The 17,911-nt window shown below is 29.3% G+C and overlaps 1 protein-coding gene across 1 annotated transcript in view; it reads left to right on the top strand.

The window, feature by feature from the left end:
• The first annotated feature begins 2,155 nt into the window (after positions 1-2,155).
• Positions 2,156-17,911, top strand: part of PpV (Protein phosphatase V) — a 37,260-nt gene continuing 21,504 nt past the window's right edge. Inside the window, exons 1-3 of the mRNA XM_076464763.1 lie at positions 2,156-2,344; positions 10,522-10,617; positions 16,439-16,504. Of these exons, the coding sequence (XP_076320878.1) occupies positions 2,273-2,344; positions 10,522-10,617; positions 16,439-16,504 (234 nt within the window). The 5' untranslated portion in view covers positions 2,156-2,272. The remainder of the gene's footprint in view (positions 2,345-10,521; positions 10,618-16,438; positions 16,505-17,911) is intronic.

The following is a 17,911-nucleotide window of genomic DNA, read 5'->3' as shown; positions in this document are numbered from 1 at the left end:
TGGGTCATTTACACAGTCTATTGTTGTCATTGCAACAAATAAGTAATATTGTAAGGAAAAGATTATGTTAAAGTTCACACACAATAAAAAAAAAAAATCCATGAATGACACGTCATACGGCCTGTTAACTGTTTATACATAGTGGTGTATTTCATTGGTTCTAAAACGATCGACTAGACTCTCACATTGCGAATTTTCTAGAGAAGTCTACAGCTAGTGGTTGTCAACATTTTGAGTACAACAAAACGTGGCCCAGTTTCAATGAAAGTGATTCACAAATGTAAAAGAACATATGACGTTTTGTGAAAAATCTGTTCGTGATGGAGAAATATGGTATCATTTTCGGATTCATCATATAAAAATTACAGGAGAACATGTAAAACTTTTATTACGTATTATAATTTATCTCAGACAAGATGGATACAAAAACTTTTCTTTATATCAGACGAATGTATTTTAATATACAAATAACAATACAATTTATGATAACGGTTATTACAAATAGTGGTTTATATGCAAAAGTTTTACAAACTTACAAACAATACTGAATATTCTACCTAGTTTGAAACTGAATATTTTATCGACGGTTCACAGCGAACGAATAATTCAATGTTGATATCGGTACAATTCACTTAACGGGTAAGGTATTACTCGCTATTCGCACGTGAGTTACGCTGCGATGTCCCAATAGAAATATTAAGGCTCGAAGTTGAAAGGTTTGTAATTTTAGAAATCTGTAAATCTTCCTGGTCAAATATCTGTATTTTTCCTTTTATCACAGATATAGCTTCCGAAGTGTACAGCATGCTGCCTGAAGCAGACCAACATTATTAAACTGTCTCCCCGCGTATTGACTGATAAACTTTAAGGAAACGTTCTTGAAAGATCATGAAGCAAGAATACTTGCAAGCAATCACTAGTATTACATATATATCCAAGACATTGTTGATCCTTACGCTCGAGGATCTTCTACAAATTTAGAGAACAGGTGGAACTTACATAATACACATTTAGCAATATAAGTTGCATTTCTTAATATATATAACACTGCAACAAACATAGATATTAAAATAACATTAAATCCATTATAATTTCAAGAGAATGAAATCATCGCAGGCTTGTGTTATTAGACATTTAAATTATATCCCAAAATTATTTATTTTGTATCAGAACTTGATATATATTAGTTACATATTTGATGGTTATTTGCTATGTTATCTGTGTTAGATATAGCAAACTTACATCATTTTTTTAATTTTAAAAGTGAAATAGTGCTTTTCTTAGACTGTTAGTAAAAAAGAGTCAATGTGTTATGTTTACTTTCATTAAAATGTTTATACAAATTCAGTTTTAAAAAACCAAATGTTCCATTATTGGCCATATGTTAGAATTATCATTTGTTACAACTTATCTTCAAACTTTAGCATATTTAAAAGTATTATTTTTATATTACGCACTAAAAACTATTTCTTTAGTTGTTGTGAATTAAGCACAAAGCTACACAATGGGCTATCTGTGCTCTGTCTACAACAGGTATCGAAACCCGGTTTTTAGCGTTGTAAGTCTGCAGACATACCGCTGAGCCACTGGGGGACAGGTTTGTTTTGAATTTTGCGCAAAGCTACTCGAGAGCTATCTGAGGCAGCCGATCCTAATTTTGCAGCGTAAGACTAGAGGGAAGGCAGCTAGTTGTCACCACCAACCGCCAACTGTTGGACTACTCTTTTACCAACCAATAGTGGGATTGACCGTGACTTTATAACGCTCTCACGGCTGAAAGGGCGAGCATGTTTGATATGACGGGAATTCGAACCTGCGACCCTTAGATTACGAGTCGAGTGCCTTAACCACCTGACCATTCTGGGCCAAAAATTATTTGATATTTCTCGTCATCACTGATTAGTATTTCTAGCCATGTTTTTAATAAACAAAAACATGTAATGGCATGTTTCACGCGTAAAGCTAATGACGTTTAAATATATAAAAGATATAACGTATGATATTGAAAAAATAACTTTTCCGAACAAAAGTGTAATCATTATAATTATACTTTTGTCATTTTACAGTTACAATATCACATTTAAATGAGAACTCCCACTTGTATTATATATACATGCATATATATATGTTTAAAAGAAATTGATGCTTCCGGTTTTGAGTTGACGCTCATAGGAGAGGCAAAAGTGTATTAGTACGTGAATTTAGCTTTCCTGGAGTATAGGTGATTTGTACAATTTTAGTATAACGTTGCATATGTTGATAGCAGTTTGCAATGCCTGATATACTTGATAAATGGATTGACATTGCTAAAGAATGTAAATATTTGCCAGAAAATGATTTAAAGGTAATTATAAAATGCATTAGAGACATATTTTGTAATCGCTTTTGTTGGACAGAATAGTAACTGAGTCGGAAGACTATGAATTATAGTTTAAGGTGTGTTCGACAGTGCAGATTAATGCTAAATTTGTTGAGTAACAATCTTAAAGTGACGAGTGCTACGTTTAAGTAATATTAATAGTTAACAACTACGCTTAGTGTCTTATATTTAAGATAACCGCTTTTTAAAATTACCGGACATTTTGGTACCCGCTGTACATCACTGAATGTAAAAGCATTTAGTATATATATATATATATATATATATACCGCTAGTTAGGCTTAGTTGTAGGGTCAGCCTAAAATGCTGTTTACAAATTAAGGCAAAGAGTGTTATAACTATTAGAATTCAACTGTTTTTCTAACTGTGACATAAATGCCTTGAAATAATTTCTTTAAGAATTTTATATGAACTTCAAAAAACTAACTTTGTCTGTAAATTATGTTGTTTAGCATTATGTGCCAATTGGTAGATTTAAATATTTTTCTTTCTAATCATGATGACGAGAAACCCACTTGAAGTAAAAATATATCTTAAGATGGCTTTTATGGGTATTTAAACTTTTATTAAAATAAATTACAGAACAACATTTCGACCTTAGGTCATCCTCAGGTTAAGAAGGCTGAAACGTTGTTCTGTTCTTTATTGTAATTAAAGTGCTAATACCCATACCAGCTGTCTTGATATACATTTCCTCTCTCTATTGGTTATAATGATGTAACAGAAAAGATCAGAGAGAATTATTGGCAGTTTTTGAAATTTTTGGGTGTGATAAGCGAGTCTTTCTTTCTTGTTTTATATTTCCATAAATGAAGAAGATTGAAGGCTATAAAATTTAGACTTTGCCTTAGTAATACACACACACACACTATAATGAGTAATTTACTTAGGGTAATAGATAGTGGCAGTGGCAAAGTAGAGAATGATCAAATACAGGCAACCCAGTGTTTGGAAGTTAAGAAATTATATTAAAAGTTGATTTAATAATTATATTGCTATACTAAATTGATTCATATGAATTAATAATAAAGTTGTTTAATTTTAGAGTACAACTAAAATGTCATGATATACACTTTTACCTATCAATAACAAGAGAGTGATTTTTATGTATTGTTTTTTTGTTTAATGAGACTTCCATTATGAGAATATTGTTAATGATTGATACATTTACTATATGCATAGTTTTTAAACATGTGGTTTAAATTTAAGAATATTGAGTCATTTAAAGTGTTTTTATTACATTAAGTATTGTCAGCATTATGTGGCTTATATGTAGTGCTTAATATGATTATTATAATATCTATATTAATAAAATACCCTAGATTTTGTAATAGAACATTTGGTAAGTACTAGGCTTGTTGCTTGCAAAGTTTGTTTCATTAATTTAAGGATATGAATTATTCTAGCATGTCATGCAATAATATACATTTATGACTAGAAATTCATTTTACAGTGTATGCACTAACCTTTTTAGGGTTGTTGCAAAGTACTATTCTTTGTTAGAGATTCAGCATAATGATGTAATACACCTTGAAACTGTTGTATAAAATCATTACAACTGCTTGAGCTATAATACTGACAATAAGTCAAGTTTTACCTGCATTTTAAATGAATTTAGAAATTCAAAAGGACAGTCACATAGTCACACTTGTGTCTTCATTAGTAAATCAATGGACAATAAAATTCCCCCATACCATGTTTTCCTCTACTGGCAGGAATTTGTAACTTTTTGCTATCAACTTTTGATGTTAGTTTGGTTGATCAGAGCTTACAAAAGTGCCTAAGTATTCTAAATAAAGCTGATTCATTATCATCAAAAGGTTCCTGTCAAAAGATTGTAATGTTGCCTATTTAAATTTCAGAAACGTAAAAATAAACTTGAATTCAATAAAACTTACTTTAGTTGCTTTGTAACAAAAATTCCAACACATTTGCAAGAAAATATAAACTTATTAATTATAAACAACCTACAGACAACAAGGGAGTATTGGTCCTTCAATACTGCTTACATTCCTGCCCTTGGAAAAAGTTAATATATAAACATGCTCTTTATTTTTCAGGAAATCATAATTTCCTGTCTATCTTCTATAAAATGCTTCTCACCACTGCTCTTTTTAATACAAAAATAAAATTTACTTATGTCAAAGCTGTAAAGCAATGTATCTGGCTAAAGTGTGTGATGCCAATGACAAATTCTGAAGTAGTTGTTGATTAAATTTTCTGAGCATTTAGTTTTGAAATATAGTGAGGTAGAATAAATATGTTTCATATTTTTGAATGTTTTTTTCTTCTAATAAGTTTAATTATCTCTGGTAATGAATAGTAGATGATTTATGGTTGTTTGTAACTACTAGTATATTTTAATTTTTTGATGAAATTAGTGGAAAAGAGGTATGTACTAAATGTCCCTTAAACATGTGATTAGTATACATACTCTTAATGTGAAGCCTGTGAAACATTTGTGATGTCAGTAAAGAAGAAAACATTCATGATCTCTTAAATATGCATGTTCAAAAAATGAATTTAAAAATCAGAAGGCAGATTCTTTTTGGAAGTGTTAAGCTTATAGGGTTTTGTATTGTGAAACAAGTGGTGAAAACCACAAAATATTTAAATTAACATTGATGTAAAATGTTCAATAATTCTTTTGATTTTTCTTTTTTATGAAGAAAATTTATTATTATTTAAAATTGTGTTTAAAAGTTATGTTTTACACTGTTGGTATTTGCCTGTATAGTCATGTATGAGACAAATGGTATGTTTAATGTATGGCCTAGTATGAGTGAAAAATCACGTAGAGAGCTTTTATTCTTTAAAATTTATTTAAACATATTAGATTTCATTTTTTTGGAGGGTAGTAGTATTTTTGTAGCTTTGTATAACAGGCACTGTTCTTACTAAGTTCTAATGTTTAAGGGAATCATGTCCTGTGGTATTAAAGTTAAGGAGACACTAGGAATTTTGAGGTACAACTTGAGACATTTTTTGTATTGAAAAAGATGAATAATTTTAATTTTGTTAAGTAGATGGAATATAATGTGTTGGTATTATTTTGTTAGTTTCACATTAAACACATTACACGTTACTCGACAACATTTTTATTTCAAAAATGAAATCTTAAGTAATCTTCATGAATGGCAGCAAATTCAACAGATAAATTGGTTGTACTGAACTTAACATTGTGGATGAATGGATCACTAATACAGTAATATTAACATTATAAAAAGCAGTTGAGAGATCTCTTGGGTTATCTTAGTACAGTAATTATATGTGCATTTTATAACTGAATTAAACCATACGACAAATAGTCTTATCCTTTATTTACTTTCTTTTATATGTAGTCTTACAGTAACGAGTCATAAATAACACAGAGAAGTGTAAAATGTCTTGCACCTGGCCATGATCAAAGTGGCTGGTAGTGTAAAGGCTTACCATGGAAGCAAGCTTTGCTGGTATGACATACACATTTTTAGCCTAATTTTGGATCTAGTAGAATTCTGTGCTAGTGGTTCTCTGATTAGTCAAAAGTAAAATAAATGTGGTCATGTTTAGAGTTGAAAAATAAAAGTCAAAGATTTATTTGGTAAAATATAGGTCTACTTGTGGAAATTTGCATTTGATATGTCAGGCATGTTACTGATTAAACAAATATACCATTTCTGATGTGATCATTCATCTTCTCACACAGAGTTTTTGTCTGTGTATGTTGATGAGTTTAAGAAATAGTTTCACATAAGGGGACACTGAACTTTTAAGTTAAATTATGTTGTTCATTAATTTTTTAAAAATTCAGAATTCCATACTAATAGTAGAGCTGGATGATTAGTGGCAGTTGCTAATTGATTTATCATTAGAATCATTATTCCACTCAACTATTTTTTTTTTTTTCTCATGTGGGACTAATCTTTATATTTTCAGGTTAGTTTTCTTTTTCAAGTTATTTTTAAATGACCTTCATTTAATGGCTAGACATCTTCAGGTACATAATAATTTAGAATTACTTCTAACCTGTTGTACATGAAAATATATCAGATATGCAGCTTAGTGCAAAAGCTGAAACAAACTGAATATGTGATTAATATCATGCTATGAATTTCTTTCTATAACTTTTAACAAGCTATTTAAAAGTAAACATACTTATTCTTTGTTAAAAAATGATAATCAGATTTCATCTAATAAAACAGACAATTTTTGTAACAGTGATAAATAATTCCATGGAAACAAATTTACACCAATTCTTGATAAACAGAGAACTTTGTTTACTGTAAAGCAGGAAAATTGATAAACAGAGTACTTTGTTTACTGTAAAGCAGGAAAAGTTGCAATGTACCATTTGGAGAGATTAAAATAATTTATAGGTTGGAAATTAAAGTATTACAAGATGTACTAAAATCAAAGTAATATTCATAAAAAAATAATTTTTATTTTTCATAATTACATCACAAGTGTTATAAACTAAATATAAAAGAACTTTTTAGGTATAAAACATTGTATGTGATAAGCTGTTGACATGGATGGAAATGAAAAACCATTTAAAATAATTTTGAGGCCTTTACATTTAACAGTACAGATAGAAGTAAGAAAGTAAATCAGTTCTCCAGATAGTTTTTTGCCTGTAGGAATAATCACTTCCAGAATTCTGTCAGGACAATTAATTTTAAAATTTTTACAAAATGCAGTAGTAAAGTCTTGTTACAAAAATGAAGTAAACTAATTATTAATTATTTTACTATTTCAAAAGGTGAAATTTGGCAAAGAATTAATTTAGCAAATTAAACCACCAAATGTAGTTAAAATAAACACAAATAATAACCTTACAGTTTTTCTTTCATTGTTTTCTTTTATACCAAATTGGATCATTCACGAGTGAATCAATCAAATATTTTGACAGTTAGAGTTTATTTTTGCAGCCCTGCTATGAGAAGTGTGCAGATTTTGTGCATAATTGTAAAGACTACAAGAATGCACTTTTTAAGTATACTGTAATGCTGTTAAAGAAGCAGGAACCATATTAGTTTTTCCATGGCAGTTAAACAACTTCTCAATGTTTTTAAGGTAGTATATGGCTGATTTGTTGTCAGGAATTATGCCAGTATGCCTCATATCTGGAATCTATAGGTTAAAACTGCACTTATTTAGACATACAAAGTGAACATTAGGCATTACTGTGGTTACTAGGGCTTACGCTAACATTTATAAGTTGTGCTCAAGTACTGCTTTCATACCATCACTCTCAGCCATGTCAGCAAAGAAAAGTAATAGCTGCTGTTTATATCAGGTTGTTAATTGATATAATTAAAAATGGGAATGATCAAGAACACTAATTTCAGTTAGTGGATTATTTTTTAGTCCTAACTGTAATCATATGAGCTGAACAACTCTGAATTAAGTGAATGGTACAATGATAAATTGTAATTGCAATATTTTGATTACTTGGAGAGCTAGAATAATTGAAAATGGATTTACTTGAGGTTCTTATTTTCATGGCATTAATTTTGATAGATTGTTTTACATAACACTAATTGATGTTATCAGTTCTCATAGGTAAGCATTTTTAGTTATTAATCAAGTTAATTGCCTGGCTCTGACCAATAGTAGCACTGCTATGGTAATTTAGATACCTGAAGAATAGGTAATATTTGTGTAACCAGGTAATTAAGCTTTGTTAATAATAAATCTTGAACTTTAATATTTTGCTTCTAAGCAGTAATAGTGGATAAGGGAATCTCAGGTATTGTAAAATTTGTAAAAAAAGTAATGTTTTTATCAGAACCGTTGGTATAGTTTTTAAAACTCTACAGCCTGAGCAGAATGTTAGTGTTGTTGGAATATGTTTTTCATATTTGATAATGCTCAGGTTTTAACTTCTTGAAGAATATATTGATGCATATATTTCTTCAGTTTCATGTTAAATTAGGTATTGCACTCTTGATAGTAGTGGTACTTTTAAACTTTTAACTCTGTCAAGATGGTCAAAGGGTGTCATATTACATTTGTTGACTCACATTCAAAATTTTATTGAAGTAGTATTTTTGAACATATGTCAGCAAGTTTGGAATCAAATTGTAGGTCATAATTCAAATTTTATAATTATATGTCAGTTAATTTATTAATATAAAAGTAAATGTTAAAAAAGAAATCCTAAATATCAATTTTTGTGTGTCCTGTGATACGTTGAATGTAGCATTGATCCAGAATAGATCTTTGTGATGTCCAAATACAAAGTCTGTAGTTTCTTATGAATTACACTCAAGATGATATTGCCAAGCTAGAATATCAAATAAGAATATCTTGTCTTTTCTGTTTGCTGAGATATCACTCATGTACTGATTCAAACACAGTGGTGCTGTTCATCTTCTTCCATTTTTAGAAATTCTCTTTTAAATACACTTCTGTGTATGATATCTGAATAACCAATCAAAAACTGAGAATGTCTCCCTTGTGTTTTTATCATCCATTTTCAAGTGCTACATCATCATTTCATTCTTTTTGTACAAATCTTCAAACTGGTAAGTTGAGTCTTTAGCCCACTTGAAATTTCATATTTCTTTAGACTCAAATAGAGCTTGGTTACTAAGCTTGATAAATTATAGTGGAATTCTATGGTATCAGTATAATAATTATGATTTTTTGGTTATTTCTTATGTATATTTATAAAACCTAAAAAAATTATTTCATTTTACATCCTCTTCGTGCAAACTTTTGTAAGGCTTAGCAACTTATGACAGGCAGCAAATGAGTACAAAGGTTTTAACTAGAAGAGGTAATTATTTACTATATTTCTTTATTTATTGTTTATGTTTTAAGAAAAATAAGTTTAAAACTTGTTTGTAAATAATAAGAAAATGTATATGGTAATATAATATATTAAAACTGAAATGTCACTACTTTTCAAAATACTAGTTCACCAAAACAAAGTCAAGACAAGTCACTTTGTAAAGGCCAGTTTTATATTCTTGTAACTTCTATAATGTTAGTCAGGTACTGATGAAAGGTTAATTGAATAAAAATAATAAATATATGCAAATGTATGTCATGACACTTAAGCTATTTAAACATTTATGTTTTCATGTTAAATTTTGTGGTCATTCAGTAAAGAAAAAACTTTATATTTATTTCCAAATTTTTTATGGATGTTATGCAGCTGTTTAAATTGAATCAAATCTTATAGAGATGCAGTAGTGAAAATTAGAGATAAAATATAGTTTTTACCAAAAAAAATATTTGATAATTATCTTATTATAAAGATTTCACATGTACAATTTGAAAATGTTTTGATGCATAAGAGTATTTGTGATCTTAAAAACCAAAATTATTTTGCATGTTGAATAGTCAACATCCTAAGAAAAACATTTATGAGAAAATCTGATATTTTGTGTCTGAAAGTCGTGTAATGTTTACCAATAACCTGCAAAATTTTGTACAGATATGCTCACATTATCAAAAATTGTATTATAATTACTTTTGCATTTGTAAGCTGGGTGGACTGCACCTAATCTGTAAAGGAATGGTTAAACAAATATAATAAAAATGGGTCTTTGGATATTAGCCAATAAATGTTTACTTAATAAACAATTTTGTAACTATGATGATCATATTTTATAAAACTAAGACAATAATTATGACTAAAGACTACTTATGTAAAGATTTTTTGATTTTTTTTTAATACTGAAAATTAGAACCCAAAATGGATTAACATTGATACCAAAACGTGTAAGTAATGTTTTGTAATGCTGTATATGCAGTTCTCATCTGCATTCATGTTGTGGTTTTATACTATCATTATGCAAAAAAGTTGTATATTTTTACTCTGTCTTGTTTATTGATAACTTTCAGATGTTTTCTGCCATTGAGGCTAAAGATTACAACCTAAATAAAACTGAGGATCCTAAAACAAATGTTGAGGATTCCGTAAAAATAATGTTTATAGTAGTACAGTATAGCTTTTTCATTAGATGTAAATATAATACTATTTGACAATTTTTGAAATCTAGAAAAAGTATTTTTAAACTACACCTACAGATGTTGATTACATTGTATTGATTTTTTTTTGTTTTGTTTTTCAAATAGACTTCACAGAATGCAAGATCTTTTCATATGATTTTATTACTTTTTCCAAATATTTGCTTATCTTTTTTCAGAAACTGTGTGATATTGTTTGTGATCTTCTTCTTGAAGAATCAAATATACAACCAGTCTCAACACCTGTTACAGTTTGTGGAGATATACATGGACAGGTGAGAAGATGTGTAATTTATATATACATATACATATGTCTTAGATTTGACAAGTCATAGGCTAGTGATCTAAACATGTAATAAAAGCCAGTATGGTTTTCAGTTCTTTGAGGATTTATATGAAGATCAAAACAAAGTGATAAAGCTTAGCATGGTGATATTTTGCAAGAAAAATAGATGTTTGTGAACAGTTTCTGCTGCAGTAACACATATTGCAAATATCTCTCTCCACAAAGGCTTGGTAATTTTGACTAGCACTTCTCAACCTTTTTGTAATATTATTTACCCCTTTAAGTTTACTTTCTTGTCATCATTATGATTCACAATGATGGCACCATTTTAAGCATGTTCTATCCCAAGGTTTGTCCATAATGTTAGACAGTGTTATTGGTGATGGTAACACTGTCCACCTTGGTAATGTTTTTAGTATTTTAAAAGGCCATTAATCTTTTTAATGCCATTTAAGCTTTTTAATTTATACTTTACACCTTTTTTAATGTAGCTCCCTTTTAAAAATCACTGTTCATCTAGTTCGATTTGAAATTAGAAAGTGACCGTAACATTAAGTAACTCGAAATCAGGACTGGAAAGGTCAACTTCAGGTGACTTATGGTGGTTTTTGTACTTACCTGTCAGTCTTCCTGGCAAGTTATGATTATTACAGTCACACTGCAGAAAGTCCTGTACAACTTGAATTACTGTAGTTTTTCTCTTGACGTTGTAGACTAGATGTAAAATTGGTTTTATGCTATTTATTTATTTATTTTTAACTTTGTTTTGTTTTACCTTCATTTCCTTTTATGAATTTTACTAAATTTATTTTTACTTTTTTTACCAGACATTTGGCGCAGATAGCCTAGCTGCTTTGTTCCATAAAACACTAAATCAACCACCCAACCAACCCTTTAAGTTTTTCACAATAGCTTACTCACCCCAGTTTGGAAAAAGACAAAGTACTAAATTAAAATTAAAAATTACTTATTATGATGTAAATATACATTAAACTATAACTAGAATGAATTCAACATAAACAAAACCCATGGGTGAACCATTCACTCTGTAGAGAAGCACCGATTTAGATCAACCTTGTAACCACCACATAATCACTAGGTAGCAATGAAAGTATCTGTATTATAATTTTTAATGTTGTACATGTATCTTTATGAAATTTAGTTAACTTTTAACAAATATTACAAGTATTTTGTATGCACAAAAATAAAAAATTTTTAATTGAGTATTTTTTTTTTTGAAATTTGTGAATTTTAAGGAGTTAGTCTGATTAGTCTAAATGCAAGGTAATGTTTGTTATGGTTAAAAAATTTTTTTTCATCTTATAATTTTCATGTTTCATTTACTTAACATAAAAATCTATTAAATGAATAGTAAAAGTTTTCTTTTTTTATAGTAAAACTTTCTCTGACCTCAAACTACCACAAAAAAAATAATCAGTATTTCTATATTACCATTATTTCTTTCTAGAATGGGTGGAGATTGCAGTAGAAAATAGTTTATTTATCTCAAATCATTTAAGACTCATAACAATTTATGTGTTTCCATTTTATTTTTTCCATTGCCATTTTGAACCATGTCTAGCTAACATTCCTGCATGAAAAAATATTACTCATATATCAAACAACTAGTTCAGATTTAGTTATTAAATGACAAAAAGCATGAGTTTCTTGCTGTCATATTTTTTTCACTATATAACCCATTAAGTTTTCGATGTTTACATTTTAATTGTATAATCACAAACAAAACAGGGAATTTAGTACTTTTAAATTGTTCGTTTGCTATTGGCCCACCAATGAAACATAATCCTATTTTCTTGTAATGATATTACTGCTAAGTTAATTGTTATTTATTTGAAATCTGTACTTTAAGAACACAAAATAATAACATGCACAGAGTAGTGTTCCATAACTTTTGTAATTTAACAGGCTATCTACATAACACGTAAGTGCCTTAAATTAATACCTTTAGCTGATCTATCTGAACTTGGTGATAGCAACTTTCAAGCTATAAGCAAAATAATAAGGTTTTTAATGAGAACAGGATAACAAGTATATTTCATTTGATAAAATTAAAATTTGATCATTCTGTTTGTTATAAATGATGTAATTGCAAACATTCTGAGGATTATTGGCAAATTATGAAAGAGAGAACATGTGAAAAGGGCATGGCATGTTGGTTTGATTTTTCTGGTTTGTATCTGTAAACAAACAAGATTGGAATCTATGAAAGTAAGAGACTGTCTTAGTGATATCTACATTATATCTACATAGATTGGAATCTATGAAAGTAAGAGACTGTCTTAGTAATATCTGCATTATAAAGAGTAACTTATCTTAAACTTAGTACATTTATGGAGTGATGTATGAAAAGATGGAAAATGAGCAAGTTGGAGAAAACAAATTTTTGCATTACACACATAAGTAGAGATTGAGAATTTGTTTAAATATTTCCTTTTAAAATTAAAAAAAATTAATTTCATATTAAAATTTAATTTATTAACTATGTTTTGATTCCAAGTTTACCTATAATGAAATGGTTATGAATTGCAGTATGTATAGTTTCATGGTTACACAGTGGTAGTGAAGGATCTTTAAAATGGCTGAGCCCATGATTCATGGAGGATTAAGTGAAACCTTTTGGTTAATCTTTCTGTACAGCAAAGTGAAAGTGCACATCTCAATTGTTTAAAAAGTTAAATTCAAAATATAATTAAACAACTTTATATTATGAATATTTGTAAATCAATAGACTTGGAACCAAATGTAATTTATAATTTAACTTCTTATATTAACTAAGTTTTGGTTTTCAATTTCAAAATGAGATCTTCAAAAAATCCTTTGTCTTCTCTGTGTTACACGATGCATCTGCACTCTAAACTCCCTCCAGTAGATTTGTTTATCTTTCCTAACAAGTTTTTCAGACTGTCAAAGCAAATAAAAACATAAATTACACATAATTACATTCAACAATGTAAGATTTGAGTTGCCTGTTTTCTTGATTTACTGAGTTATCACGCAATTTAACTTGCCAGAGTATTCCCTTTCATCTGAGATTTGAAGTACGTAATTGTCTTGTATGTTAATGATGGACATGTTTATATCCATTTAAAGAGAACAGTTTCTCTGTAAGGATCTTGCGACCCATTATTTGCTTTAGGCAGGAGAGTAGTTGAAGGAAGATTTTTGTTTATGTTGGGCAAAGTTACTGCTCTGAGCAGTAACAGAATTTTTTAGTTCATTTATTGTTCAGTAAGAAAGCCAGATATATTAGTGGTTTTGAAAAATTCTCTTGACTTAACATATTTTTTGTTCTAAAATGCATGTTTAAAAGATAAAATGCAATTTGTTGGATACCAAAATTTCACACATAGTAGCAGGTTCAAAGTCTGTGAGAAACCTCCACACACAAATTAACTATCTTTCCTACATATCTGCCTTTAAGATTTGCATGCCATCAGCCTTGACATAATCTCGAGACAAAAGTAATCCACCAAGAGGAGCAAAAACAACCTTTATGCACATTCATTCACCCTGTGCATTTGTTATAAATTCATTCTTGTCCTTGGGCACTGAATTTCTCAGTTGAGTTTACTTTGATAAGATTTATATCTGTTAATGAAACTTTGTTTTTTTGGGGCTTTTGTTTCAAAGGTTTTGATTTTTTTTATCGTGAATTGTCAATTTATAATGACTTAATTCCGTGTAAGAGATAGTGTTACTTATATAGACCTTATTTCTACTGTGATTTTTAGAGGCTTGTTAACAGTTTGGAACATTGAAACCATTGTTCATGTGGAACACCACATACTGGGCTTTCTGCTCCTACCTCATAAACTGAAATTCTTTTCTTCAGTTGGGAATGATCTACTGGTCTATGAATTTAACTTTTCTTCTCTTTCCTCACTGTTTGTAATTGGGTATTGTTTTCTTTTTCTAAAGTTTGTCTCTCACATTCAAGTGCCTCATTTTCTTTGCATTTGTGACTCTTTGTCTTAACTTTTAGCAATACAACTTTAGTCCTCTTCCCATATTTTCTTTTTATTGACCTTCCCTTTTACTCCTGTTTCTTATTTGGATAAGCTTATCCCTTCCATTTCCATTAAAGGTTTTAGGCCCTCCTGTTCTTCATATCTTCTTTATACCATACATCTAGTTAATTTCCTTACTTGTCAATACCTGTCATGTCTCATCCAACCCTGTGGGTACCCATTTTTTCTTCCTCTCCTACAGTTGGTCTCATTTTCTGTTAACAATTGTTTATTTTTTCAACTTGGTCTTTTGCTTTGCTTCTTTTTCCCATTTCCTCTTCTCCTACTTTTGACCCTGTCTGTGGTCTTTTTCATCCAGTCTGTAGTTGGCAATGGTTGATGTATGCAGAATCTTCCTCAACATTATTTTTGACCCATCCTCCATATAAGACTGAAGGCAAGAAATCATGCTTTACCTGAGTAATATCTATACTATAGTAATATATGTTAAATTCCATACTTCACAGAAGGATGGAAAATAAATTAGAGGGAAGACCTAGAAAGTGAATATCACAGTTCTCATACTAGGGGATATATTTCCTTATACAATTAAAACACTTAACCTAAATATTATTAAAATTTGATGCATTAACTGTGTACTAAAGTAAAGTTTATTCATAGATGATAATAAAGAAATTTTAAATTTTGAATGTCACTGTAAAAGGTTGTGACATGAACTCTTTGACTTGCCCATTGTGAAAGGTTAACAGGTTAAAAGTCAGTTAGCTTGTGTATAATTCATTTGGTGGTGCTCTCATCAAAGCAAAAATAAAATTGCCAGATTTATGAAATAAAAACTTTATAAGAAAGTTGTAAAAGAATGTACAAAGACATAAAAATCAGTAACTAAAATCTAAAACAAAGGAAGTATTTTTAAGTGTTCCTTAAAACAAATATTCCACATGGAAATAAGTTATTTGACTTGTAGAAACTACTTAATCTATAAAAGGTTCATCTGATGTTCTCAACTATCTCATCCAGTGTTATTTTTACAGTGAAAGAGAAGCCATACAAATTGACATATCTGAGTCTGATAGGATTAACTTATTGGAAAGGTGGATAGAAAAAAGAAAAGGTGTTTCATCTCACTATAACTAACTAACTAAATTATCTAAGAGATATTTATGATATATGGCAACATGAAAGCCAATGTTTCTTGCATTCTACCTTTTTCCTAAGATGAATTGGTTTTAAATTAAGCATATTGGTTATGGAAAAATTGTCGATGTGATTCTTAGTATTCAACTGAGTAAATTAGTAAGATGTACACAGATTAAAAAAGTTATAATGGAGATATCAATAATTTTGGACTGTCTTTGGCTCAGTGTTTCAGTGAAGAAAGTAGAATTTTGGGTTTTCATGAACTGTTCTTGTGTATATCAATCAACTAGCATGGGATTTGGTACAAAGATACCTTCTTGCAGGTTCCAAGCAGTGTTTTAGACAGTTTTAGATTTTTCTGATGTCAAAATTGGCTATTATTGGGATTGTATGATAAAGATATATTGTATTCCCCAATGAATGTTGGCCTCTTTAATTGTAAGACATATTTATTTTATTCAAGACAAGAGCTTAATACTGATTTATAGCTGGCATGATCAAGATTTTAGTAAAACTGTGTTATGTTTACATTGAAAATTTCTGTAGAATTATACTTTAATGAATTCTTAGAAATAATTGCTATATAAGATTTTTGCATCAAAAAGTACTGAAGTACTGAAAGGTATGTATTGAAGCCTTGCTATATATTATAAAAATAATTATGCTCTCTTTTTTATTTAGTTCTATGATTTAGAAGAGTTATTTCGAACAGGTGGTCAAGTACCAGACACAAACTACATATTTTTGGTGAGTATTTGTAAATTTTTAATATTTGTAAAGCAATGGCTTACTGTGAACTTTTTTTTTTGTCTATGTTAAAACACATGCAGATTTTGTCATCATATGTACACATTGTCATATTGGGGAATGTAACTCTTTTGTCGTATTGGTAACATCACTTTTCTGTTGGAAAAATTTATTATTATGAAATTAAATTTCAGACAGCTTGTTACACAAGAATCTACTTTTTCAAGCTAATGTGCTTCCAAGAGACAGTAAAATGGCTCCAAGTTTTCAAATCAGGATAATGTAAGTTTAGAGTATGTAGATGGTGTTCCTGAAATTTTAAGTAGGCCATGGACACCATTACTACACACTTGGAAGACTTGCTGTCTCTGGTCTTCTAGATACTAGTATCATTTATGAGAACACTCTTTTGAAGTACCTATATGGAATTGTTCACAGAATTGCACCTCTGTAAAGGAATGTTAAGTGGAATTTTCCATTAACATTCAGAAAAAAAAAAAAGCTAAACCAACAATTCAGTTACATTTTATATATTTTTTATTTATATTTACGAAACTCTTAAAAAAAAAAAAAAAGACACCATGTACTTTATAACGTAATATAGACATTTTACTGTCATGACAAAGAAATTTATGAATTTTCTACATATTTATTGTGATACTATTTTTGTTAAAATACCCTAAAAGATGCTCTTTATTATTTTAATATTGCTCATGTATTTGACCTATTTCAACAACTAGTTCTGTTTGTGTATTTTATTACCTGTAGCTTTCTATAATAAAATGTTCAGCTGTCTAAAATGTACAAGTGTAGGTCTTTAACAAGATAATTTTGTTTCTGATAAGTATCATGTACTTTCTTCCAGTTTTTATAGTGCCTGTCATTTTAAATCTGTTTTTAAACCACTTTGTGACACTTTTGCTACATTTTTATATTCCATTCTACATATGGAAATGAGTTGCATTCAAAATTTAATAATTGGAATAAACCTCTTTACTATCAATATGTCAATGAAGTTAACATAATGTATATCATAATTTGGACTTTTATGTTATCTAAATTTTAATTTCTTGTTTCAAATAAAACATTTTAAAATAATACTTACACTGTAGTTTTCATACCATGTGATCCATGTCCTATGAAAATTCTCGACTTTAACAGCATTTCACATTTAGCCATGATATAGCTGGCAACGGAGATGACTGTCTAGGCGACAGTGTAGATCGATATACCCTTTTGATATGTAAGATATGAAGTTTTACAACTGTATTCAATGGGAAAGAGAAATAAATTTTTCAACCCTTGATAGTTGTTATGCCCATTTTTTATACCTTGCTGTGAGATCAAGAGCATGAATGTAGTTAGTAGACACCAGTAGATACAGTCATTAGAAAGTTCTGAGTTCAC

This window comes from Tachypleus tridentatus, chromosome 10 (assembly GCF_004210375.1).
Source record: "Tachypleus tridentatus isolate NWPU-2018 chromosome 10, ASM421037v1, whole genome shotgun sequence".
NCBI classification, from domain to species: Eukaryota; Metazoa; Arthropoda; class Merostomata; order Xiphosura; family Limulidae; genus Tachypleus; species Tachypleus tridentatus.
Note: the sequence above shows the minus strand (reverse complement) of the source record. Positions and strands in the feature narration are given on the sequence as shown.